General features: G+C 41.4%; 1 protein-coding gene across 5 annotated transcripts in view; it reads left to right on the forward strand.

Moving 5' to 3' along the window:
* ORC3 (origin recognition complex subunit 3) overlaps positions 1-27879 on the forward strand; it is an 876882-nt gene that overhangs the window by 120582 nt on the left and 728421 nt on the right. For all 5 annotated transcript variants that reach the window (XM_069606386.1, XM_069606387.1, XM_069606390.1 and 2 more), the window contains one exon: positions 5504-5643. In XM_069606386.1, coding sequence (XP_069462487.1) covers positions 5504-5643 — 140 coding nt within the window. The remainder of the gene's footprint in view (positions 1-5503; positions 5644-27879) is intronic.

Genomic DNA, 27879 nt, shown 5'->3' on the forward strand with positions numbered 1-27879 from the left:
ACTCAAATCTAAGAATGCTGGAAAGAGGTGTGGCGGATACCTTTGACATCTTCAAAAATCCAGAGATGATTTCACGAAGCAACACTCCGGTATCTGCGGGTCCCTTTCAGAATAACATTCCAAACAGTGCTAACGATCAATCGATAGTCTGTGTTGATGAGACGAAGCAAAAAACAGAAACCAATGAGGTATCTACTGCACATTTGGGTAACAATGAGAGCGTGAAGGAAAAGAATTCAGGTGTTGCAAAATGTATAGATGTAAATAAAATACAGACGTCAACAGAAGAGGTTGATAAGAGTGCGTCAGATCAAGAACTGTGTGAGTTAATTGACAAAATGTTAACAAACAAATTAGCTGCCTTGTCCCAAAAGCCTGAGGTGTAAAGATCAATGCTCCGGCGATATGGACAAGCTCTAATAGTAACTCACAACAAACCATTAGCACAAATACTGTGGACGGAGAGCAGGAACGCAATATGTATGCTAGAGCTGTTGACCATAATATCCCAGAACCTCTTAACAATGACATAAGCTACCTCAGAGCCCCAGCATATCCTAAGTTTGATATCTTCTTTAGACATGCAACTAGTTGACTTTATACACAATTATCGATATGACTATGTCCGCTTGGTGATCAACTCACCTTTGGTCAGGAACTTCATTCTAAAAGAAGTAGGTTTTCTGCAAAAAAAAGGTTTTGATATTGTACCTTTTCTAAACAACGATACAAAAAACACAGAAAGTAAGATGCAAAATAGCAGATTTGGAAATGAAGGCAAAAATAGTGATACACGGTCTGTTGTGGGTAATGGGTTAGCTGTGGTGTCTGAGGCAAAGGCTTGCTTAAAGGACATGGAGGAATGGAGGCTGTTGGCCACCTCTCTTAGAGAGTCCATAGAGCAACTAAAATCTACACAGAAACCCCTTTAACAAAGAGCCCCAATACCAATTAGTCACCTGGAACTCCAGGGGCCACAAACAGTGGCTTAAGGATGAATCTGACTGTGTAAAGTTAAAAGAATTTGATTTTATTTTGCTACAAGAAACGTGGGCAACTTGCAATATATACATGGATGGTTATAATATTATAGATTTACTAGCAACTCAGGGTCCTCGTGGAAGACCTAGTGGTGGTTTAGCTCTAGCATATCGAATTGAGGAAAGTATTGTGTTCGAACAGAGCTCAATAGTAATGGATTGTTCTATTGTAGCGAGTTTTGTCTTGCTCTCGAATGCTTCTACCAAACATATTCTGTTATGTAACATTTATTGGAGTGCCAGTAATAAGAACAATGAACAGCTTATGAACCTACTAGTATCCCTTAATTACATCTTTGATAAATGGCTAGATAACCACTTAACAGGCTCTATCATCTTAGCCGGTGACCTGAATGCAGAATGCAATCAATCTAAAGAGGATATGTTGCGGGGTCCAATGTTATTGCACACTAGTTCAGACAAAATGAATAGAGGTAGATTATGGTTAGAATTTTGTAAAAGTAGGAATATGATGCCAGTTTTCAACTCGAAACCAACTTGGATTGCCAGAGACAAGAGCGCATTTCTAGATTATATATTTATGACTACACAAGACACTTGGAAATGTAAAAATCTGGAAGTACACTCATCTGTTAATAGTGACCATGTAATGCTTAGCCTGACCCTGCCATGGGCAAAAAGACAAGTGGCAGTACTACATTTTCCAATACAGATAGAAGTAAGTAATGATGGTAAATCTGTGAAGTGGTCCAGACATAAATTGCGGAAATTTAACAGCATTCTATCCCAAGACTATGAACTTTCTACATATGACATAAAATGTGCAACATACTCCATAAATATGTTTCCTGAGTACATAGAAAATACCGTAGAACGCAGTAAAGCTTTCAAAGACGCCCGTTTAGGCGTTAGTAAAATTCATAACCACTCATTTAGCCAGACTGTAAAAATAAAGACAGCGGAGATGAGGAAATCAATTCGAAAGGCAAAGGAGGACTCTGGAGATGTCTTGGAGTGCATATCCAAGATTAAGCTTATTAAACAGAAATATAAAAATTGGCTAAAAAATATCAAGGCTCAGATAGCTCAAAATGATGGAGAAGCAATGCTTAAAGGAATGACCCTACTAATCCCCAGAAGTATTGGTCTATAATAAACAACTCTCAAACAGCGCAGCATTCAGCTCAGGCAAATCCAATCGACTCTCAATCTTGGAAAGAGCACTTCAGTACTCTATATCAAAAGTCATCCGAATATTGGTCAACTTTAAATAATGATGTAGTTAGATGGCCATTAAACATCACAGAAGCAAATATCGTAAAATACATCAAGAAATCGAAATCAACCTCCACACCGGGACCTAATCACTTATCATTCCAAATGTTCAAATGCCACTCTTGTATATGGTCAAAACTTCTCCATACTCTGTTTAGTGACATTTGTAAGAAGAAAAAAATCCCTCAATCATGGAAAATGTCATATGTGATCCTGATATTTAAAAAAGGGGACAGGATGAGCGCAAAACAATACAGACCCATTACTCTCCTAAATGTTGCGTTTAAGATCTTTGCTGCTGTAGTATTAGAGAAATTGACCTCCTGGATGGATGATAAGGCGATCTTAGACTTCAGACAGATAGGTTTTAGGAAATGCATAGGTACCGATGCGGGTGGTCTCCTGTTACATCAGATAATAAGCATGGTGAAACAAAAAACTGTTGATCAGATATACATTGCTTCAATGGATCTGACCTCAGCGTTCGACTTAGTTGATCGTCCTACATTGTGGAAAACTTTAGTGTCCTTGGGGATTGACAGTGGCTTACTGAATGTTATTATACACTTATACTCAAATACTATTATACGTGTGAGATTAAACAATAAAGGATGCTTATCTAATGAAATCAAGACGGCCAATGGCCTAAAACAAGGCTGTAGACTGGCAGCTACACTTTTCAATTTGTATGTTGCGGAAGCTGGCAAAAAGTTAAACACTAGTGGCTTGGTTGGCTTAAAGTTTGGAGGGCATACCATTAGATGGATAACCTATGCTGATGACTTTCTTTTATTAGATGGTTCAAAAATAGGCCTCCAAAGACTGATTAATGATTTTGAAGTATTCATTGAGGAGAGAAAATTAAAAATCAATCCATCAAAAACAATTATCTTCCAAGGCGGAAGCAAAAAGGTGACTCCTGCCTTTTCATTCTGGAATTGTGGTGGTGTACAGATCAAGAGTCAACAAGTACTCAGATTTTTGGGTTATACAGTATATAGTTCTAACCCTAATGTGCTGCTGAAAAACAATCTGTTAAAGAAAGCAAAAAAAGCAACAAATCAAATCATGTCCATAGAGAGAAGATTTGGCAAATTTACTCTGAGTCCCTGTATCCAATTTTACAGACTTAAGATTATTCCAAACCTAAGTTATGGTATGGAATTTCTACCTGAGTCAATGGTGCCCTTCCTGAAAACTCTAGAAGCTTCCATATGGCGCAAAATATTGTTCTTTATACCGAAATGTACTCCTATGGAAACAATCGAGTACGAGCTAGGTCTATCCTCGATTTCCTGCTCAATGCATCTAAAAAAACTTGCACTATTTAGAAAATGCTTGAAAGCTAACAGAGATTCACTGTATTGTCACCTGAAAACAGCAGAGAAGGGAAATTTTATGGCAGATCTAACAACCTGTGAAACAATACTGATGAAAGTGGGTCTAACAGTGGAGACGTTGCTAAGTAACTATGAGAAAGTTAAAGAAACAGTAAAAGCGTATGATTGGTTAGAAAACAATGTTACTCTGCTGAATTCAAGTTTATACTGTCAAATAGTATCATTTTGGAAATGGTTCCCAAATCCTGAAAAATATATAGCAAAATATCCATCGAGGCAATTTAGAAACAGAACGATGAGATTCAGATTCAATGTTTTGAGTACGAATGAAATTTTGACAATCCGCAACCTAAATATACAGAAGGTCGGCTGTAGATTTTGTAAAGTAACAGAGGAAAAAGAAACCTTGCTGCATTTATTATTGGTCTGTCCTAAATTAGCCCAAGAAAGAATGGATTGTTTTTCAAAATTTGTAACCGATACAGCTAATGTTGACCGCGATAAAATATGGAAGGAAATGTTACACGGAAACTTAACTGCCTTAACAATGAAAATTCATACATTTCTATACGATGTATGTGCTTTGGAATGAAGGACAAAGATGATTTAAGTCACTCCAGTGTTTGTTAATCTCTGGCTTAATACTAATAAGCAAGACTATGAAGATACTTCTATTAGATGTTGTACCTGAAAATTGTAGCTTTTTATGGAAAATAATTTTTTAGTAGACTGTTCTAAAATGTCAGTTGTACTTATATGTCACTATTCCTACTAGAGCCCAAAAAAACTAAGAAAGTTAAGAAATCATGTGGTATGTCTAGTAGAAATGTTATTTGTTTTCATTCTTTTACTTGATGTATTTTGATGAATTGTGGAGAATTTTGATAAATGTTGTAATTGTTGGTTGATTTTGTAAAATTGTAAAGGTTTAAACAAACCAAAACAATAAAGATAATAATAATAAAGCAAGTCATGAGACTGCTGACCTCAAAGGGCACAGGACTTTTATCCTCTTGATTGTTGCAGTCCAATTACCTGCAAAGGAAGCAACACTGGAGCAAGGACTGGGTGACACTTGCTGCTGAATGTCACGTGACTGCAATGTTCCTTTCTTCCTTGCTATCAATTGCCTATCAAAGGGATGTCTATATGATACAGGCGTGGCAAAAGGCAGTCCTTCTAATGTCTTCATATTACGAGTGCAACTCTGTGAGACTTGAGACTACCCTGCTAGCAGAAGGTAGTCTGTCTTGGTTTATAGTCATAGCATCGAATGCCTTACCATCTAAAAAAAAAAAGCATCATAAAAAAATATATCAAATGCATTTTTAGTTTTTTTTTTTTTTAAATGGGGGGGGTCCCCCCACACTGCCATTTTTTTACCTTTTAAAAACCCAATACAATTAAAATAAACCCTTTACCTTAAAAAAAAAAGTGCCTTAGATGCTTATTTTTCTAGATGCTTTTTTTATGGTAAGGCAGTCGATGCTTTGGCATTCAATGCTATGACTAGATACCGTCTGTGTTCTATCTTAACATAGAAAAATTACTATCTTCTGCCGTAAATGTGGCAATGTCTTATAGGCAAAAGTCTAGCATGTTTCAGATGGGATTAGGTTTTCATGATGAAATATTTTTGGCAGGGCCTTAACTATTAAAATAATAAATGCATCCTGCAATGCCCTCTGTAGACTGTCCACCTTGCAGAAACGTCAGGAATAAGCAAAAAATATTTTTTGATACTCGTCAAATCGTAAAAGCGGAATGCTTATGTGATCCACGTAGACCCACATGACCTGGGGGGAAAAGGTTTGGCAGTCTGGGTCGAATGCCATTAAACTGCTTTTTGCCCATTGTTAAATTATGTATGTCCAATGCCTTTTTTAGAAAGAGAAATCTTCAACTCCAGGAAAGAAAAGGACTTCCTCTTCTTCCAAATATTGGCAGTCGCCACCTGTCGTGGTGATAATTAAGGATCTGGAAAGTTTTACAGCTAAAGTGCTTCAAGACTTCATAACAATTATCAGGTAACGTTTTGCTTTTTTATTGATGCGTGATAGGAAAAGTTCTCAAAGTGATGTCTCTGTCTAGATAATTTAGGCAGGATCTTAGATGGAGCCCACCTTACCATTTAATATATTTGTTTAGAAATTATAAAACTTCATTCAGAGTACGCACGTTTTCTCTACATGATTGAAGTTTTCAACGTCAAAGATACCAGGACAAATCTCAAAAGGATTGCCATATGCTCAGTAATTTGAAACTTGACTTTGTCACTCGAAGGGAGCGCTCTGTGGAGATGTTTATGAATCGCAAAGGTCTTTTGTGCTATTCGAGCTGGTCAGTTTGATGTGCAGTGAGAAACCCATCCAAAATATAACCTGCCATGCTGTATTTATTGTATCTTTGTTTACTTTTCAGTATACAAATACCTTTATCAAATTACATTATGGTGTTCCTCCCAGAGATTTCTCTAATGTAAAACTGTTGCCTTTCATAGTGTGGGTGACTATAATTTTAACTCCCTCTGCTACATGCATGTGATTGAAAACAAATTAATGGGTGTCTTTATGGTCTTACTTGGTGGCCTCAGCCCAGTGTCTGGGTGTGTTTCCTGTGCACTTACTGAATGACTTCACAAATGTAATTCTTGGTATCCTCAGTGAGGTCTTACATTATGAATAAGATTGGAGTGGCAGTCCTGCTGCCATCTATCATTGAGAACGAAGCGTATTTTTAATTGATCAAAGATCTAACGCCTTATAAATATGTAACCAAGCTCAGTTCAGAATGTTTGTTGTTTACCATGCCTAAAATCCAGTTATTTTAATGCTTTTGGCTGATTAATGTTGCATACAGGAGGAGATTTGATGATTGGAAGACTGATGATTTCACGCATCAGGGACAGCATCAGGGCCTTTTACCCTTTTCAGTTGAAGGGGGCCTCAAGCCTCAGGGAGCCCCAGCAACTGCTCCTATGTTGCCAGTCAACAGTCTTATAACAAAGAAATATATTCTATATGTTAAATGAATCGTGCTAGTGCCCATTTATTTTGAGTAATATTAACCACACCACTAAGTAGTTTCATTGCCCTGTTTTGATGGTCCAGAGCTTCATTTGAACCTAAAGCACAAAAGGGTACTTTTGTCCTGCTTACTATACAATTATCTTGATAAAACTCGCTCCACAAGTCTGGGTGTTTGCTTTCAATCTGTTTAATTTCTTCAAAGTACCATGCTATCGTACTTGGCGTAGTTTATCAAATCGAGGGCGAAAAACTACTTAACAAACTCTTCAAGTGATGCAAGGTGTAAATCCCAGTGTGCAATTCGGACGGATCTGATAAATAAAAGCATTGTGTCCACCATATGAATGTACGAAGTGCAACTAGGTTGGTTTTTCTTGAGATTATTTACCCTCAAATGCTTCCATTTTGGCCATTGCATGAAAATTTGTCAGAACTGTCATTGTAATTAGGGACTGATTTTGTTTCTTGGGAATCGTCAATTTGTAAACTTTTAAGTAACTTCTTAAGCTCAGGTTCCATACTTTCCTTGATTTCAACATGCTCTTTGTAGAGTTCATAGATGATACATTTGAAAAGTACAAGCCTCAGTGACGTGCAGGGGTGTTGCTAGGTCTGGAAAAGATCCAGGGCTACGCTAATGTCGGGTCTAATGGGACTCACAGATAGCTAGCCTTCTGGTTGTAGCCATAGCTTCTATCTGGGGCTAAAACCAAAAGACCCGGGGCTATAGCTCCCTCAGCCCCCCTAGCAACACCTCTGATGATGTGTGTGCTCCAACTGCTCTTCTTGCGCACTTCCCTGATTGAATCTTCAACACAACATTTGCATCATAAAGTACAGTTGGAGTTGCCGCAATGACTGTACCATCCAAGAAAGAACCACTAGCTCGAAGCATCGCGCCATTATTATATGTAACTCACCTGGTCTAATCATCCAGTTCTTTGACTAGTCTTTTTTAGCCATAGCTAATTTTAAAACAGGCTTGTAATGGCCAAGATCCAATGTTAGAACTGTTTTTTTGATTTTGGGATGACATCAGATGTTGTTTTCTCCAACTTCTTCATGAATGTGAGCTGTGTTTGTGTGCTTGTTGGGCTGTCAACTGAGTGGGAGTACACAGACTCTTGTTTCTTTAGTTGGAGGATCACTTATAATGGAATTGTAAGTTGATTAAGTTGGAACTGTACTGAGTGGTTCTGACTCTTGTATTCATCAGTTCTTGGTTTCTTCAGTGAGATTGCAATGTGTATCCAGAAACCCTTCATTGAAGCATTCTTTAAAATCACTCAACAGCAAGACTTCTGACATCATCCAAAGTAGGTCGTTGAGTTTGTTTCAATCTAAAATAACAATGTTTCCTTTCAGCATAATCTGTGATTTGATTGCTTACAAGATTCTGTGACCTACATCCTTTGGGAATGTTGCAAGACATGACCTCAGACAGGGACCGAGGAACCTTCTGTAGTGATCGAAGCTTGATGGTCCTGATATTTCAGTTGAGTTTAGGACATCTGACTCTTCCTTCTCTTGATAGACCACCATAACTGTACCGTGCAATGTTTCTTTACCATATGGAGTATCCTCAAGGAATTCAATGTTATCAGCGACACAATAGACAAATCTGCCTCTGACCAAATCTGAGGGAACGTAAGATCCTCCACACTCATCCATGCATTTTACTACTTCTGTAGCTATCTGTGTCTCAAACCGAAGGTATCTGGCGTGATCTATAGAAGCTCCCATGCTATGCAGAAATGTAATGCTGAATTTGCTGCGGGTAGCTGTATGCATTGGGAGCCCAACTGCCACTTGCAAAGGCATTTCACGGGTATGCTTTGTGGTTGAAGTGCCCACATAGGAAGCTTGTGGTGATGGCATTTAATATATAAACATCTGTGACAATTTATGAGCCCTCTTCATTACAGTGGTATCTGGCTTTTCTGAATTACTTTTCATATCCATCTGTCCTTGACAGCAGTACTTGCAAAAAGGACAACTTCTTTTGGAACAACATCTGCCAAATTCACTTCTTCAAAACTTCCAGTGAATTTCCATTTTTTACAAGTTAGTACGGCTCTCTGTAAAATCGTAGCTGCTTAATAAGGTTTCTCATATTTTTCTCAATATGCTCAAATTAATCTTCTTCGTGAGATAGTGCAACATCTGCTGTTACTTTCCGTGAGACTTGTTGTAGTTCATTTACCCTTTTGGGATTACTATAAACAATGCTAATTGTAATGAATCAGGATGAAGACTCGGACACAGAGACCTTGTGGTAGTTATAAACTTTTATTAAAGTAAAAGAAGGGTTGGAGAAAGACCTATCTCACCCTAACACTATGAGATGCTCAAATTAATAATGAAACTTTACCAAGGTTTTACAGCTCTCAGAACGATGTTCCCTCGAGTTTCCAGCTTCTCTTCAGCTCTCTAAAAGAGTTATTTTCCTTGGCAAAAGACAACTTTCCAATGAAGTGATTTTGACCCCCCCCCCCCTCCCCTAGCATCACACACACAATGGTTCTTCATCACCCCTTGACTTACTCCCCAGGTCACAGTTCTTTTTAATTCACAGTGCTTTACAGTTCTTTAAAACTTTTCCACTCGGGAGGTATGGTTCCTTTCCCCTAGATTTCTCACTCTTAATAAATCTGGGTCTTCCGACTTGCATTCACCTTGGCCTGGTTTGTTCTCCTGTCAATACTCCTCAATATTTGCACATTCAGTTTTTGGCATGGTTTTATCTCCTGACAGGAGTTCATGCACATTAGGTTTTGGAACTTCACAACAAGTTACTTTTCCTTTCAGGTGAGGGTCTTCAGTCTCGCCTTCACAATGTTCCACACATATATTTGGGTGTGGGTTCCAAACTCACACAGTGCCTGGTTTACTTTACTTCCAGGACTTTTCACACTGTTATTTACAACGTAGATGGGTTTCAAACTTGCACATACTAGGCAATAGCCTTGTCCATGCCTTTCCTATCAATTTGGTCAGTGACTCTCCACCTTCTCGTTCGTTACTTTCTTTCCTTGTCGCAGAGCTTTCTGGCCACTTTAGCAGATTCCTTGACCTTCCCCACGTTGCACAGCATCCGCCCTGAAGCACCTTGTGTCCTGTTCTTCCATTTTGGGCTCGTTTTTTTTTTTTTTGTGGCTGCTTTGGCTTTCTTCGCGTCATCCCGTAATTGCTGTGGCTTGCCAGCAGCTCGGTGCGGTGTTCTGTCCCTTCTATGCTTTTAGTCTGTTCTCCTGACAGCTTTAACCTGCCCTCGACCTCAGTACGGCAGACTTTTCAAGCTTCCATATAACAAACAATAGGGGTGCCCCTGTGTGCAAATGTGAGTGGGGGCAAGATATACTTCTTAAACAGAACCGACAAACGGGTGCTCACACTGTAGACAGTCCGAAAATTCTGGCAAAAAATTTTAATTAAATCTCCATCAATTTGAGGCTAGTGCTTGCAAAAGCTAGTCACTAAGGATAAACCAAAGAAGAAGTCTAGAATATGCTGACAATAAATTTATTGTTGAAAGCACAGTTCTTAATGTAATGAATCAGAATTTTTATACTTTTGACAAAAATGAATAAAAGCAATTGGAAGAAATTGAAGAAAAACATAAGACATAACAAAGGGTTGTTTGGGGGGGGGGCAGTAACCCTTACGAGGGTACGTCAAGTGTCCGGCGCTAGGCGCTCGGAGCAGAGAGAAGGCTCAAACTGGAGAGCCAATGAGAAGAATAGGGGGGCCATATTGAGGCAGCCATCTCAGGTCGTGCAAGCTTCAAGGAGCTTGAGTCGGAGAAACTGGAGGAGGTACAGGCCCAATTAAAGATTCGTTTTTTATATTGGAGGTATGAATTCCTCATTGATGCCATTGTGAAAGGTTTCAAGTCGATGGATCCATCTGGAATCTTTGGACAAAAGGCTCGTCAGGGCATTGGAGGAGTTGACAACATCAACGATCCACCAAGTCATGTCATCGACAGAATGATGGAGTTCCAGGTAGTGACTTACCAATGGTGCACTCATGGTTTTACGGCGAATCCTTGAGCTGTGTTCGCAGATTCTTATGTGTGCAGTACGCATAGTCTGACCCACATATCTAAGACCACATAGACATTCAATGATATACACTACTTGTTTGCTTTTACAGTTTGTCAGATTGCGAAGAGTCCAAGGTTTGCCATTCACCAAAAACTCTTAGTTTTTCTTGTAAACATGCACGCGGTGCAATTGCCACATGCAAAGTGGCCCACTGTGCTTCTTAGGTTCTATAGACCCAGTCTAGGTGCAGGTTTAACAAACCTAGAATGTACGAGGTGGTCTCTTAGGTTCTTGCGACGCTTGAAAGCGAATCTGGGGGTTGGCTCGTCCTGCAAGCAAAGGCGAGTCAAAGGCCAGTATTTAGAGATTAGTTTCTTAATTTTTATGGAATGGGTGCCATGTGTAATGACACAGGTGATCCTGGGGTGGACATCAGGAGGTTTGGTTTCAGGTGCCAGTAGTGCCTCCCTATTGTAAAATCTGGCCCGTCTTTTGGATTTAGATATGATGTGGCGTGGCCTCTCTGGGTCAGTCTGTTATCCAAATCATGTGCATGATAGTAAAAGTCCTCAATGTCAGAGCAGTTACGTCTAATTCTAAGGAATTGGCCGAAAGGGAGGTTCTCGCGGACGTGTAAGGGGTGGTCACTAGAGAAGTGAAGGAGGGTGTTCCTATCACTTGGTTTTCGAAACAGGTTGCATCTAATCCTTCCTTCGTTGTGCTTAATTTCCAGGTCCAAAAAATGAACCATGGTCTCACTAGATTCCATGGTAAATTGAATGTCTAGGTTGACATTGTTCAGCCAAGTTAAAAAATTGTCAAGGGTGTCTTTCGTGCCCTCCCAGATGAAGACGTCATCAATGTATCTTTTCCATTGATGTATATGAATTCTGAAGGGATTAACGTTGGCAAGAATGTTTATTTCCTCAAACTCTGCCATAAATAGGACAGCTAAACTGGGGGCGAGTTGCACCCATCGCCGTCGCTTTAGTTTGAAGGTAAAACTGGCCGTCGAAGTCAAAATAGTTTTTTGTAAGGGCCAGTGTGAGTAGTTCAATGATGAACGGGATAGGGACTCTATCCTGAAGATCATATTTCATCAATTGTCTCCTCATACACTCGATCGCTTCAGCTTGTGGTATGCTAGTGTTCAGGGATTTTATATCCATGGTTACTAGCAGATGTGAATTTGGAACAAAGGGAAGGTCCTCAAAGATCTGGATGGTGTTGGTTGTGTCTCGTAAGTATGTGGAAGTCATGGCACTCATCGGTTTCAAGAAAGAGTCTATAAATTTACAAACTGGTTCTAGGATCGAACCACATCCAGGAACGATTGGTCTGCCCGGTGGGTTGACACTATTTTTGTGGATCTTGGGGAGGGCATAGATGGTAGGCACCCTCCCTTGGTTGCTGATTAAGAACTCAAATTCTTTTTTAGTGATCCAGTCTCTGTCCCTTGCATAGTTCGCAATCTCAGTGATCTCATTGAGAGTAGTCTTGGTCGGATCTTGTCTAATTTTGGTGTAGCTACTGTCGTCAGCTAAGAGGTAATTTACCATTTTAAGGTACTGGGTAGATGTCATCAGGACAATCCCACCACCCTTATCCGCCGGTTTTATAACCAGTGAACGTTTTTTTGATAAATCTATAATGGCTTGGTTTTCCTCTCTAGAAATGTTGTGACGGTAGTTCGATTTTTCTCTCTTGAGGGTGTGTAGGTCTTTTAACACACACTTCTCAAAGGTTATAATTTCAGGAGGTACCTGATGGTCCTGAGGACAGAAAGTAGAAGGCGCGTGTAACCCTGAGTCTGGTTCCATATGCTCGTACTCTTGGTCCTCGAAAAAGGCTTTAAGTCGCACAGTGCGAAAGAACTTGCGCACCTCCATTTCTGTCTTAAACCAATCGGTTTGGTGGGTGGGAACATAGGAGAGGCCTTTCGAGATAGCTGATGTTTGTGTTTTAGAGAGGGTGAAATTGGCCAGATTAAAGATGGGTATGGGTTGTTCATTTATCTGGTTCGTCTCCTGCGGCCTCGATTGTTGCGCATCATAGGTTGGAAGGGATTGTACCATGGGAGTCCCCAACCGGGTAGTCCCATCATACCACCCCCTCCTAAAAAAGGATGTGGTGGTGGTTGTGGGTAGTTGCCAGAGTTGCGTGGCTGGTTTTTGCGGCTTTGGTCGTCTGACCCACTGCTGCTAGAGTTCGAAAAAGAAACCCATTTCCTCCTGTATCTACCCTGATTTTGAGACGGTTGTTGAGTTTTAGCATCTTCTCTGGCTCGGTCTGTGGTATAAGGAAAAATAAGGTCTAAATTAAATTCCTTTGTATCCTTGGCCAGTTTTTTTGTTTTCTTAGAGACAGTTGTAGCCTTAAAGTCTTCGAATAATTTATTGGTTGCCGAAAGTTGTTCTCGGGCATCAGTGAGTGCAGAGTTATTTAAGAAACTCTGTTCCTCTTTGTCAAGATCTTTTTGGATCTCTTTACTGATACGCTGTGCCGTGGAAATAGTGAGGACCATAAGGTCACGGCTACATTTTATAGCAATGTGGCTAAAAGTGGTAGTATATTCCTTGTCACTAAGGAAGAGGCAGGGTTCGTTACGAACAATTAAGCCAGCTGGGATTGTGTTAGATCGTAGATATTCCCGAAGGAAATGGCCATGGAATTCCGTCCGGAACTGTTTCTTTTTGAGTTTTAGTAGGTCCTCGCTCCCTGAAATTGGTATAGGGCGTGGGTTGGACCCAACGGGGTCACTAATTGAGGGGCCCTGGATTATGTCTGCCGTCTCCTCTAGGGTGTAACCGAAAGTTTGGCCTTCGGCCATAATCAAGATATGGAAAACAGTATTGGTTAGCTAGGCAGAAGTCAAGGTAGCACGTTATATGCAAAAAGGTAATAAGTAGATAAAGTAGCAGAAAAAGAACAGCAAATGAAGGGGGTTTGGGAGAAACGTAGAGTCTGGTATCAACCGGATACTGGCCTGAGAAAATCAGGCTTCGGTAGAAGCACAACCTAGGCAACCGTGGTTGCTGAAATATATAACAAACAATAGGGGTGCCCCTGTGTGCAAGCGCGAGTGGGGGCAAGATATACTTCTTAAACAGAACCGACAAATGGGAGCTCACACTGTAGACGGTCCTAAATTCTGTCAAAAAATTTGAATTAAATCTCCATATCAATTTGAGGCTAGTGCTTGCAAAAGCTAGTCACTAAGGATAAACCAAAGAAGAAGTCTAGAGTATGCTGACAATACATTTATTGTTGAAGGCACAGTTCTTAATCAGAATTTTTATACTTTTGACAAAAATGAATAAAAGCAATTGGAAGAAATTGAAGAAAAACATAGGACATAATATTCATCATGAATACATAAAGTACAAAAGAACAACATATTCATGAAATTGCAAACGTGGATTGTTCAAGAGCATTTAATGAGAAGAATAAAACAATCCTTGCAGGATACCAATTGTTCCTACAGGATGGAGCCTTCCAGGGTGTATGAAAAATTACCCTGGTAGGTGTAGAGAAAAAAATTGAATTTGCTAAATTTGCATGTTTATCTGCCAACGTGTAGGAGGAAATCATAAACTCGTTCCCAAAGGGTACAACACACATAGATATCACGTGTCAGCGTACCAAACTCGCATCAATAGTAGAGGCCTTCCTCAGGGCAGGAATGGAGTAGTTTGATAAAATCACCATAAAGGGGGCAGAAAATAGAGGGGACATAGATTATACATACAAGCTTCTGTTGGGACAACTTCAAAGGAATATCAAAATTCAAGAGTAGCTGTCTTTTAGTATGTGGAACACTCACCCAGTACAGATTGGAGAAGACTGGGTGGAGTCTGTGGGAGCCACTTTTCCAGTTTATTAAACTTCTTGCATGGAATAACGGTGCAACCTGGTATTGAGAAGAGAGTGAACCTGATAGACGGTTCTAAGCTCGCTGTGGGGGAGTCTGCCAACTGTATAAACAAAATTAAATTAAACAGGAACGGTGGACTGCAGGGCAGAGAGGCCACAAAAGCTTACTGTAAGAAAATTACAGGTGGATAAAATCGTCTACCTCTACTTCTTTCCAGCTTCCAACAGTCTTCCCCTGCAGCAAGGTTCACTCTGTGGCGTCTCTCTCTCTCTCTCTCTCTCTCTCTCTCTCTCGCTCGCTCTCTGTCTCTCTCTCTCTCCCTGTGGCTTCCTACATTCACACAGCTATCGGGTATTTAAATGTCCTGCTACTATGTAGCTTCCGCCAACTACTAGAACACAGCGTAGGCTTCCTGGTTCTAACAATCTTCATCACTCCGGTCTTCTTTCTCGTTTCAGTACTTTGGTATATTTTGTCGCAAGGGACCTAGATGTCAATGTAAGATGACTGGACTGGTTCAATACCACAATAAGCTATAACAGTCTCTGAACCTGGGGGCGGGGGGCTATACCCAGAATGCAAAGGTGGGTTCCGTGTTTCTTACAACCAATCTCTCTCCCTCTCATGAGGGTCCTCTTTCCCCATATGATCCTCCCTCTGGCAGACACCCCCAGGATCCGGAGCAGGTAGCGGCTGCCCTTCCCTGGCCATACGGGAAGAGAAGTTTCCTAGAGAGTGAGTGATGATATTGCTGGATTCACCACACAATACATTGAAGCTCTTCTATGAAAAGTTTTTTGTTTTCATGTGTCCTTCTTCTAAACCATTGTTAGCTGCAATTTTCCTGTAAAGCTTTTCAATGTCCTCCATTGTTGTTACGGTGCCTTCAGGGAGAAAATCCCTGATTGGAGATACAAATTCAAGATTTGTTGCTTCGTCAGACAGTGAATTTGGCTGCTTCTTTTTGCTTAGTGTAGGCTTGCGTCATAAGACATTTGCTACATGTGTTCCAACATAGCTTGTGATATGCAATTTCCCTTTCATGAGGTTCTCCAGGATCTGTACAATCGATAAGACTAATCTTCAATGTGTCATTGATAGACAGTTCTACCGCTCTCTTCAAACAGATGCCTGCTGAATCAGTTGCTATCAAATATAATTGATTTCTTCTTTTTCCTTCTTTATTGCAAAAGAAGCATTTATTTCTGTCGATAATGGGTATTTTTGATATTGTAGTGTAGCTTTGTTCTACTGCCTCTTGTTAATGACTGGAGATAGACGACTTTGGCTCACATAACTGCTCTCCATGCAATCTTTTGTTTCGATCCATGTTTGCCTTATGAGTACATTGCTTGTAGCAGTCCGACTGCCATGATGATTTTTAATTTTTCAGTTCTTAAGGTGTTAAGTTGCCTAATCATGGACTTATGTAAAGTTCCAAACCTTAGAAAAACATTTGCTAATGTGTGGCTGATGCTTCAATTTCCAATTTTGCTCGAACACCAGTAGAGCCGCTAGTTGTAGTATAACAAATGCTTTATAGGTTTGCTTAAGGCTCTGTCGTAGGTCTGCTTCCATGAACACCAAAAGATAGGATCTAAGAGTCCTCGGCTTTCGTAGACCAAATATTTGTGTAATGTGTGTGTTAACTTCTTCCCAATATTCAGCTCCACCATATATGCTCCCAATCCCCCCCCCCGAGCTCCACAATCTCTCCAGCACCGATCAGAGATAAATTGTGTAAACGGGCTGGTGTATAATGTATAGGCGCGTTGCAAATGCCATATCATATCATATCATATCATAGCTTGTACCAAAATTCTCTGACCTGAATTGACTGGGTAAGCTTAGGTATGTCCTTCCACAGCGGTTCCCTTAGTGTCAAATGCCAACTATATTTATATTTCAGTAATGTTTTGGGAATTGTCAGCCATGATTTTATGTAAATTGAGATAAGAGCTTTGTTTGCAGGGTTGGATGTAACACATTTTTCAAATGGAGTTAACTCTCACATTGCTGCTTTCTTGTTACGGGGGAGCCAGTATCCAATGCCGCACCTGGAAATATTGAAATCAACTAGTCTCCACTAGTCTCCACAAGTCCCAGTTCTACTTTAAATTGTGTGAATGGTTTGGGGTCATTACCCTGAAACATATCTCGCAGTCTTAACACAGCCAGCCCGTTTCCATTTAACAAATGCACAATTTTCCATGCCTGGGGTGAATTGTGGGTTAAAAAATAAAGGTGTGAAGGGAAAATAGTCCGAGCGCGCAAAGGGCATCAATCTAACGGAGTATCCTGCTGTTGTGCTGTGGCTGCATCTACGGCCTTGATCAGCTGTTGCTGTTGCTACGAGGAGAACGAGGAGAGCGAGGAGAGCGAGGAGCGTGAGGAGTGGCGCACAGGAGAGAGCAGTGCGAACTTAGCTCTGCCCCTTTCCTGCCCCCGGGCACCGCCTCCAGGAAGTGCCATAAAAGGACTTCCCAAGCACCCTTGCGGCGCTAAGCCCGAGCGCGCAAAGGGCATCAATCTAACGGAGTATCCTGCTGTTGTGCTGTGGCTGCATCTACGGCCTTAATCAGCTGTTGCTGTTGCTACGAGGAGAGCGAGGAGCGTGAGGAGTGGCGCACAGAAGGAGAGAGCAGTGCGAACTTAGCTCTGCCCCTTTCCTGCCCCCGGGCACCGCCTCCAGGAAGTGCCATAAAAGGACTTCCCAAGCACCCTTGCGGCGCTAAGCCCGAGCGCGCAAAGGGCATCAATCTAACGGAGTATCCTGCTGTTGTGCTGGGCTGCGTAAGCGAAAGCCAACTGCTACGACAGGCAGAGCTGAGGAAATAAAGCTCGCACCGAGGAGCTGCACTACAGGATGAAACCTACGGCTGCACATATGGATTCATCAGGAACAGCCGTGCGAACTCGCCTGCAGGTAAGGCAAAAATTTACATCACTTCCGGAAGCAAATGGTAGCCCAGAGTGTGCACAGAACATGTCGACGCTGAAACAATCTCGCCTACCTTTCTGCACCAAGAAGCGGAAAAGCTCATCTATGGGGGCCCCAACGATCGATATAGGTAGTGAGAAAAGGCTGAGTATGGCTATAGAAGATCCTGTACGGCTAGTTCCAAAATCGCCTGTACTACCTATGGCTTGCACAATCCCTACTGTCGAAGAACCAGTAAGTCACCCTTCTCCCCCCTCTGAAACATCGAACCCGCACGAGGATGCCGCCCAGGCTACGAAGTCAGATTTAATTGCTGGTGAAGGATATTCGAGCAAAAGGACCAACATTGCGTCTCCAAGAGACAAAGGAAAAAGTTTAGTTGAAGTAAACCAGATGGTAGGGGTATCATCCGAGAAAAGTCCAGTTCTCTCGGCTAATCTGAGCCCTGAAAAGACGACAGATATAATAGATCAACCGAGCAACCTTGAAATACGGAGAGACTCACGTGGTTCGATTCCACCTGTAATCTCCCTAAGAAAGGGAATTGACTCCATAAACATGCCGACTTATGATGTAGCCAATTATGGAACTGCACCCATACTGAACATGTGCGAAAGCATTTCGGACGAAAATTCCAGTCTGGATGTGCCATTGACCTCCCCTACTTTGACTTTAAAGGAAATTACAAACAGACCTCTACTGTATGAGTCTGTCTGGGAAAAGGATGATCAATGGACCACAAAAGACTTAGAATTATGGGAGAAAGCTTCGCCAGATTCCAACAGGGAAATAGAAAAAAACAAACAACATCTGAGAGCCATGGAAGAAACCACAATAATAAGTGATATCTTCCAGCCATATAGGGAAGAGAACAGAGGTCCGTGGCTCAAGGAAAAGAGCCCCCAAAATAACACCCAGCAGGGGGCAACTGCCCCGATACCAAACGACCTAACGACCTATCAATTTCCTTCTTGGACCCTCCATAGAGACATGCCGGAGTCGCCTTATCCCAAGGAGATGCTCCCCCCAAAGGCCAGACTAGAAAAGAAAACCCTGTGGAATTTTGAAAGCGAAATTCCGTCAAAAATTACAGGTACTGATGGAAAGACAATGTTGCCACTAGCTAATCTGAGCAACTCAAATTTAGCTAGCAAAATCATGCAAGACCTTACCCTTTTGACGGGGAAAATAGAGAGAGAAAAAAGGAGGAGTTTCTCGATAATAAGCAAGAAAATGGCTGAACTTGAAAAGGATCAAACAAAAGGGAGCTCTCTGGAGTCGGAGGTCGTGGAGGCCGAGCTCCTCGTTACAAAATCCCAAAGAGACCCTAAGCCACAGACCCTATTACAAAGATCTCAATCGGAGAGGAGAAATCCACGTCTCGAAGAGAGACTGACAAGCTCAAAATCACAAGGCCATTCTGTAGAACCCCAAGTGACAACGAAGATAACCCAGACGCCTGTGTCGGATGGCCAAGAGCAGTGCTCTGAAACTTCTATGAAAGACCAAATTATACACCTAATTAAAGACGCTTACCAAATGAACAGAGAAAAGGATATGAAACATCTTCAAGTGATTATGACCTCATTGAACATCACACTGGCACCATACCTAAAACTGTATGAGATGATAAATGACTCTGTGAAAGAGATGACTACTACTAACATACAAATCAAAGAGGCAAATATACTAACAGAATTGTCCTTGAGGAATTTAAATGTACGAATGGACAAAGAAGCCGCAAAATCGCCTCACGGATCTAGCAAGGAGAGATGCTAATGATAAGTCCTTATTGATGGAGGCGGTTCTGGAAGACTGCAAGTGGATGCGAAATCTATGTAAAGAGAAAAAAGATGAGATAAGTTTGGTTGAAAATCCGCGTCAAGGTAAAGGACCCATGAAACTGAGTAAAATTAAACCATATCAACCTATGCAAAATGAGCAAATGACCAAAGAGGTAATATTGATCTCTCCTGGCTGTAAGGGAATGGGAATTTTTGATACTAAACTTCAATCAGAAAAAACAAACTTCGCTATCTTTAGAGGTGGGACATCCAAGGACCTGCTCTTAGATAAAGAAAGTGAGCTGAAGACAAAACCTAACGAAAATGGTAAAAAAACTAAAAATGAAGGATTAAAACGGAAGACAAATGGCTCTAGGGCATTTTTAAGGAATCTAAGAACGCCCCCAAGACAAGAAAACCCCCAACGGGCAAAGAAGCCGAGGAGAGAACTGGCAATGGGAGACACGAACACTCCGGTGGATACGTATGCAAAGGATGTGGGAGGGGGGAAAGCCCCGATTCCGGCCATGAAGGTTAATGAAGATGAGTCAGACCAACGAGGAGAGCTAAGTGATCTGATTGACATTATGGAAGAATATAGAGAGGATGAAAAATGGCAATGCATCAGCCCATCAGAATGGGAAACTATAGACAAGTGGGAGATGGCAGAGAGGAGTTTTAACCCCCCCAATCGTAAGATTCCCCAACAAGATATCCCGCTGAAAATCTTAAAGGAGAAAAAAAACCGACATGACTCATTGGAAATAGAAGAATTTAACGAGGCTGATGACAACTTTGCTAACTTCAAAACCTTAGAGCAAAAAAGACAACTGCTGGCTACAAAAGAAAAGAGGGTACAATTTCACCTTGAAAACTCACATCTAAAACAGGATGGTAAAAATAGAATTAAAGAAACAAAGAAGAGCAATAAAGAAACAAAAGCGTCCGCCCCCCCCTCGAGGACAGCTCCATCAAAAGAATGCTGTCTGAAATTAGTGACGACATCAAACGGCCCAAGAAGGGCTTTGCTCAACAGAAGCTACGTTGTCTCACTTTGCAACCAAACATCAGCTTTACGCATGATATCTACTGAAGACATCAAAGTTGTGGAATTCCCAAAAGAACAGAGAATGGACCAAGTTATACTGCATCTCAATTCAAACGACATCAAGCAGAAATTTCTGAAGGCAGCTGACATCCTTAAAAAAAAAAAGGGATTCTGCTTGACAGAATTGGAGGATGACATTAAGCTTGATAGTATTGAACTATCCTCAAAGGATAGAAGAAGGGAAAAAATGAGTGCTCATCCTATACCGAAAAAGAATCTACGGGGAAAAGGAGGGGAGAAAATGGGCAAGAAAAAGAGGAAAAAAAGAGGAAGACCCCAAAAGAATACGAAAAAGAAGGCATCAAAAACCCCGAAATCCATTTTCGCAGCACTAAAGAAAATGTCAAAAACTTAAAATCTTTGAGGTTCACGGTTGATAATTCACAAAACCCAAGGAAGGATAAAATAAAAGAAAACAAATTTGAAATTAAATCAAATGTTCGGTACCCCTTGTCAAATGATCGTAACTCAAAAAGAAACAATAGAATGAGGAAGCTGGACATGGATTCCTTCGCTGTGCCTCATGGAATACCAGAGGATTCCATCATCTGTTCTCGACGGAAAGCGCTTTCTTGACCAAATATGATCTTATTTGTATCCAAGAATCATGGCTGTGTGAACCCCCAATATGTGAAGGCTTTGAAGTTTTCTTCAATCCGGCAAAGAAGGGGCTAAAAGGTCGACCGTTTGCTGGCTTACTGGTACTAAAAAAAATCGATAGTAACATAGAAATACTCAAGCACGAAATTCCAAATCCTTATGTCCAAATATTGAAAATAGCCTCTACAATGGAAAATCAGGAAGAGACGACTAAATTGCTATTGATTAATACATACTGGAGGGAAAAAATGCCAAACCCAGGGTCATACCTAAAATCAATCATGAAAGCCATTGACAAGTCCATGACGGAAGAAGAAGATCAGCTTATATTGCTGAATGGTGATTTAAACATCAAGCTCCTAGACAAAAGGGGCAAAATTAAAGAGACTGAAAATCTTACAGGAAAAGAAAGCCAATGGATGACGGAAATGGGTACAAGGGACATGATGATGTTAAATAGCCAAACAAAGGGTGACCTAATGGGGGCCGACACTTGGCATAGTGGAAAATTGAGAGCTTGCTTGGACTATTGCTTTGTGGGAAGAGATACGCTTGCCTGGGTAAATTCGTTCCGAGTGATCAAGCAAGCAAATAGTGACCACTCTCTTCTGGAAACTGAGCTTGCATGGGATTCAAGGACTCTCTCAAGGGGAGGAAAAGTGATGGAAACTCAGATATCATGGGGAAGAAACAGACTGCGACTTAAAGACCAGATCATCCCAACACTGGTGAAAAACTTCCAGGAAGCTGTAGAAAAGGGCGAAGAGGTGGTTGATTATAAATGGCTGTTTAAAGCCTATGAGGTTCAGTATGATTCATCTAAGCTGAAGCAAATAAAAAAGAAACACGCCTTTAATGAATTTGTAGTCACCAGACGAAAAAGATACAGAGCCGACCTTAGGCGTATTAAAAAATCTCATAGCCTAGACAAATGCGATCTGGAAAGAAAATGCCGTCAAATATACAAGAATTGGCTAAAATCAACCAGATATCAAAGAACTCAAAGTGACGCAGAACATATGATGGCAGCCTTAGCAGCTAATAATACGAAAAGTACATGGGATCTAATTAATAACAGAGATTCTAACCAATCTGCCATAGGTATTAACCAAGTCTCTGAGAAAAACTGGTTCGACCATTATACTGCTCTGTTCAAAGGAAAAACTGAGGGAAAGGTTGCTGAAAAAAAACCAGGAAACGCTACGTGGTCATTGAACTTTGATAAAGAAGAAATTCAAATGCTGATCAAAAAATTAAGCTCTTCCAGGGTGGCTGGACCTGACGGCGTCTCCAACAAAATGTTAAAAGAAAGCATGGAAGGCTGGTCTGACTTAATTCACGCACTTTTCAAACAAATAGCGAGAACTAAACAAATACCTAGTACGTGGACGGAGGCCTACATAGTGCCTATTTTTAAAAAAGGTGATCGCGGCAACCCTAGAAAATATAGGCCGATTGCGCTACTAGACTCCATTGGCAAGCTCTTTGCCTCCATCCTTCTACGTGATTTAAAGAACTGGGCAGCTCAAGCCGGAATTCTAGACGAGCGACAAACTGCCTTTGTGAGTGGAGTGGGCACCTGCCTTAACCTGTTCCTGATCAATATACTAAAAGCGAAGGCCTTAAAAGGAAAAACACCTATCTACCTGGCCTTTATTGATCTCGAGCAGGCGTTTGATGGAATAAACAGAGAACGGCTTTGGGCTAAACTGAACGATTGGGGATGCCCTGTGGACCTACTGGAGGCAATCCAGGCATTGTACACCGATACCTCAATCCAAGTTCAGATTAATGCAGATGGTGGACTATCAAGGAAGATCAAGACATCCCGAGGCATTAAGCAGGGATGTGCCCTGGCCCCTTTTCTCTTCATACTCTACATGGCGGACATGAAATCCTCACAAGATCGGATCCGGGCCTTCCCTCCGAAGATAAATGGTATAGATATACCATGGATGCTATACGCGGATGATGCAGTGTTCATGGATCAGACGCCGATAGGTCTTCAGCGCAGGATTAAGGCCTTTAATGAATATCTTAAAGCCAATGATATGAAAGTAAACGCAAAAAAATCGATGATCTTGACCATGAAATCAAGTCGCGGAAAGAAATTGGCAGGGAAAATCCACTCATGGTCGTTAAATAAAGAAAAACTGGCAGTGGTCGATACTACGATCTACCTTGGGATAAGAATTAACAGAAGTTATAATGAGCAGGCCCATCATATTCTGATCAGAGAAAAACTAAAAAGTCTGGTAAACCAAGGGCTACTTGTACATCGCAGATATGGGAAATTCTCTCTATTGCCGGTTATAACCTTCTACAAGCAAAAGGTAGTAGCTGTCATCACATATGGAGCCGAGGCCCTTCTAGCCCTAAATTGGGAGGTCTGGAACCAATGTGAAGCCTACTTCTGGCGAAAGATTTTGCGCCTTCCAAATTCACTACCCCTGGAACTTATAAGAATGGAATTAAGACTGCAATCCATCACTTCAATAACGACGTGGAAATCATTATCCCTCTATAGAAAGTGCATTTTAGACAATCCACCTGCACCATTCAGAATCCTAGCAAAGCCAGGCGATTCCAGTAGTGATTCAATACTCCAAGACTGGAAAAAGAGGTGTGAAGAAACTTTAAAACATCTGTCGATTTCCGAAGATACTCTGAAAAACAATCCAGAAAAGGCTAAAAGAACAAATCGGGAAAAAGACTGGGAGGAAACACAGGAAAAGAAATTAGCACGAGACCTATGTCATAATGTCATCTGGGAACGCAAAGTCCTGAATTTGTTACCTCCATACTTGATGAAATTTCCCTCACAGCACTATTGAGATCTGCTTATGCGCTGTAGATTTAACATCTGGCACTCGAGAGAATTAAGGTGGCGCAGAAGGCAAATTGACAAATCACTAGCACACTGTAGATTTTGCAGAAAGAAGGTCCAATTGGAAACTATAAGGCATGTGATGCTGACTTGCCCGAATCTGAAACTGATTCGTTTGATGTATATGGGAAATTATACGAGTCTGATCACGGAGGAGAATGAATAAGAGTATTGGGAAAGGCTCATCACAGCTGAGAAAGTGGGTCGTACCTTGGATGCACTGAAATTTGTTGAATCTTTGAATCTAGAGTGGGAGGAGGGGGAGTCTGAGGTGGATGCCACCCAAATAACTGGTGACTCTGGCCTAGGGACGATCATTTAGAGATCTTTGAACTCGACCCTATTTTTGGGGGGCCTCCACCTCTTTGAGGAAGGATTGTTGAAGGAATGTTAAAGGTTTAACTTTGTCAAACCAATAAAACAAAAAAAAGAAGAAAATAGTCAAATGATATTTTCTTTACTGCTGTGTCTTGGACTTCTTCAACCGTGCTTATGATCTGACTTATATGCATGTTGGGGGGGTCGATCCGGTTCATGCAACTACAGTTTATCCCCAAGCTGTGGCCCACCCAGCGCCCTCTCCATCTGGACCCATCTTTTCCCGGTATCTTCCTCACACCAATCCTTTAAACCCGAATTTGAATAGCATGGTAGAATTTCTGAAAATTCGGGAGACTAAGGCCACCCCTAGTTGAGGGGCAGGGGGGGGGTCATTAATGTGTTCAGAGCTAATCGTGGAGCTTTATTATTCCATATCAATTTAGAGATCATCCTGTGCAACTTTTAAAAGGAGGCGTCGGGGAACAGAATTGGTAGCGCTTGAAACAGATGAAGAGCTTTGGGCAGGGTGACCATTTTTACTGAATTAATTCTACCAAGCCACGTTAATGGCCCCCATTTTGACAATTGACATTTAATTTCTTTTAACAGGAGGGGATAGTTGGCTTCATATAACGCTGCCAAAGTGGGGGTTAGGGTCACTCCAAGCAATTTAATCCCTTCCTGAGCCCATCCTAATTGTTTTTGTGATTTCAGAAGCTGCAGGTCATTAACAAGAGGGATAGGATTAACATTTCTGATTTGGTTATATGTATTTTTAAACCTGCGACTGTCCCCAACTTTTCCAGCTCGTATATCGCTGCTTGTAATGTAGTCAGGGGTCAGAGGCTAGAAAGCAGCATGTTATCTGCGTATGCTATAATTTTGTTTGTCCTCAGCAGTCGTCCCCAGCAAATTCTGAACATTTTAATGAGACGCTTTGAAACCTCACTCCCTTCCTCCCCTCGTAATTATTGTACAAAAGTTCCTGATTCTTCCATTTGTTCGCATTCCGATACCCATCCCTTTCTAGAATAAATATTTTTTGTACTATAAATGTTTCTTTTACTGTTGTGTAGTGTTTCCTATTTTCTATAAAACTCCCATTATGAGTCTGCTACACTAAGATTGTGTGGTGTGTCCGCACTCAGTGGAGGTGCCCCCAGACAGGCACAGTGTCCGGACATGTCAGTTTTCGTGTGATGCACTTTGAATTAGTGGGCACTGCTCCTGTTCAACAGACATCCGGCACATATACGATTCCTGGCCGATGGGTGTCTGCAGACGGCCGCAGATGTCATCACGTGACCGCACCTGTGCAGCGTGATAGGGGTGTCCGCGAACGGTGTCCATGGCCGCGGACAGATTAAAAGTGCTTTTCCAGCCTATCTGGCGCATTTCAAGCTGAAACGTTAACCTGGCACAGCTCCCAGACCCGTCCCTGGTTGATATTTCAACTTTTCAAGGCCATTTTGTGACTCAGCATTCTGCGGACAGTCAGCTACCCATTACTTTTACACATTCTCAATCTGGCTATCCAGGAGAGAGCACTTGCTTCACTGCTGTGCATATTGGAGACCATGGCATCTCTTATGGCCATTGCTTCTGTCCATCCACCCCCATGACCATCATCTGGAGGGCCTGGAGTGAGGAACAGGCGCAGTAACAGAAGAGGAGGATCAAGAAGAAGAAGAGGATGAAGTGGAGGAAGTCCCTGTCACCAGTACACAGAGGGAGTCCTGGGTGTGGCAACTCTTCACCAGTTGAAAATGTCCCAAAGGCTTGTGCATGCAAGGTTCGATGCACCACACCAAGTCAACACACCGGACTGCTCTGAGAAAGGTGAGACCTTTCTCAGGTAAGAGCAGGTTGACTTCTTCCACCCCATCATCTTCATCTGCTCCTGTCACCACAATGGATACTCCTTTGGGGCAGAGGATCCCAGCGGCCTGTGAAGCACTGATCTGTGGGGGGAGCAGTTTTAGAGTACTTTCGAGGCTGCGGTCAAGGAGCATGAGAAACACTGCCACCTACCTTCCTCTCTCCACCTGCCCCCTCTAACCTGGGGAAAAAATGCAAAAAAAATATAAAATTGAAAAAACAAAGGTTCCGTAGGAGCCACCTTTCACAGTTAAAAAATAGAGTTGACAAAAAAAGTTACAGGCCCATGTGCAGCTTCTATAGTCCGCAAATAGCGCAGTAGTCTGCGAAACATCTAAAAAAAATTCCAGGCGTGGGACAATCAAACTCATTTTAATTGTTTATCATTCAAAAAGGGCGGCATTTAAAAAAACTTTCGCTGAACTTCATTATTTCTTCTCACTTTCAAATTAATGGCTTCAAAGCATTTTGAATATTTTCCACAAAAATCTGATTACCCACATCAGTTAGATGGACTCCATCCCGAACAAAAGCACACACAGCTTTATTGATGTTGCACCTCGCTTTTTCCATTTGCGGACCAAATCAACTGGAACGCATCCACATCTGCCTCTGGCCAATGTGTGAAAAAATAATTTTTGAATTAGGGAACATTTCCTTCAACTTTCCTAATGTCTCCTTCATTGCAAACTGCAATGAAATTTCAGTCACGTTCCCCAAACTGTTGCCTCCACAATGAACAATAATAATGTCCAGATGTTTCAATTCAACGATATCTGCACAAAATGGGAGCAAGTCCACCCACGTCATGCCTCACGCTCCATACCAGAACATTTCCAATTCAAGGAATCCAAAATGTTTTGTTATTCCACAATGCTGTGCATACACCTTCAACCAATTGATCTAAGAGTCTCCCAAAATCCAAACACACTGCCTGCTGAAAGACATTGACATGGCCATTTTCAATCCTCTCATAACTCCTACTAAAAAAAAAAACTCCTGCTACCCTTTCTTCCTGTACACCACACCCAGGAAACCTGATCCCTCCGCAGTTCCTTTTCAATGCCAGGCAACCTTAAAAGACCCGGAAGTGTACGCGTGCCTACTGCGGTGTCCGCAGACAGATCATCCAATTAGAGGGAGTGGGAGGTTTACAATTAATTAAAAAAAATGTATTGTACACGGGTGGATCTAGAGTTTTTTTTTCAGTTGATTTTTTTTTTTGTTGCTTTTCTGATTTTTATTTCTTAAAACTACTTCTAAATGTTTTCCTATGCACTGTACATCTTTTTCGCAAACTTTCTCAGTGCATTTTGAGTTTTTACAAGAAACATCTGATTCCCAAAATTCACCACAAAACCCACAATAATTGTTTGTACCATCCAACTTGATGTTTGCATTTTAATTGTACTAGTTAATGGTGTGCCAACAGAAGACATTTGGCAAAAACTAGTTGACTTAAACAAAGTTGGACAAGCCGTACAATATCTACAAGAAAAAAATGAATACTACAAAGATATAAACAGAGGAAAACCTAAGAGAAATAACCCAAATGATTCAAGACGCACCAACAATTGGCCAATTTGAACATGTAGATCCTGCATCCAACATTTTAGACCAGTATACAATTCACCCACCTACACTCCAAAGACACAATTGATAATGCATTAGAAACATATCAAATGCATCAGGCCAAAGGATCCCCAATGAGCATATGGGGAAAAAATTGTAAAAGCACGTTCTTTTCCTCTACTCTTTTCTACAGGAAGAAGATATGATGAAAGGGCCATGTAAA

This window comes from Ambystoma mexicanum, chromosome 4p (assembly GCF_040938575.1).
Source record: "Ambystoma mexicanum isolate Mex_15411 chromosome 4p, UKY_AmexF1_1, whole genome shotgun sequence".
In the NCBI taxonomy this organism is placed as follows: domain Eukaryota; kingdom Metazoa; phylum Chordata; class Amphibia; order Caudata; family Ambystomatidae; genus Ambystoma; species Ambystoma mexicanum.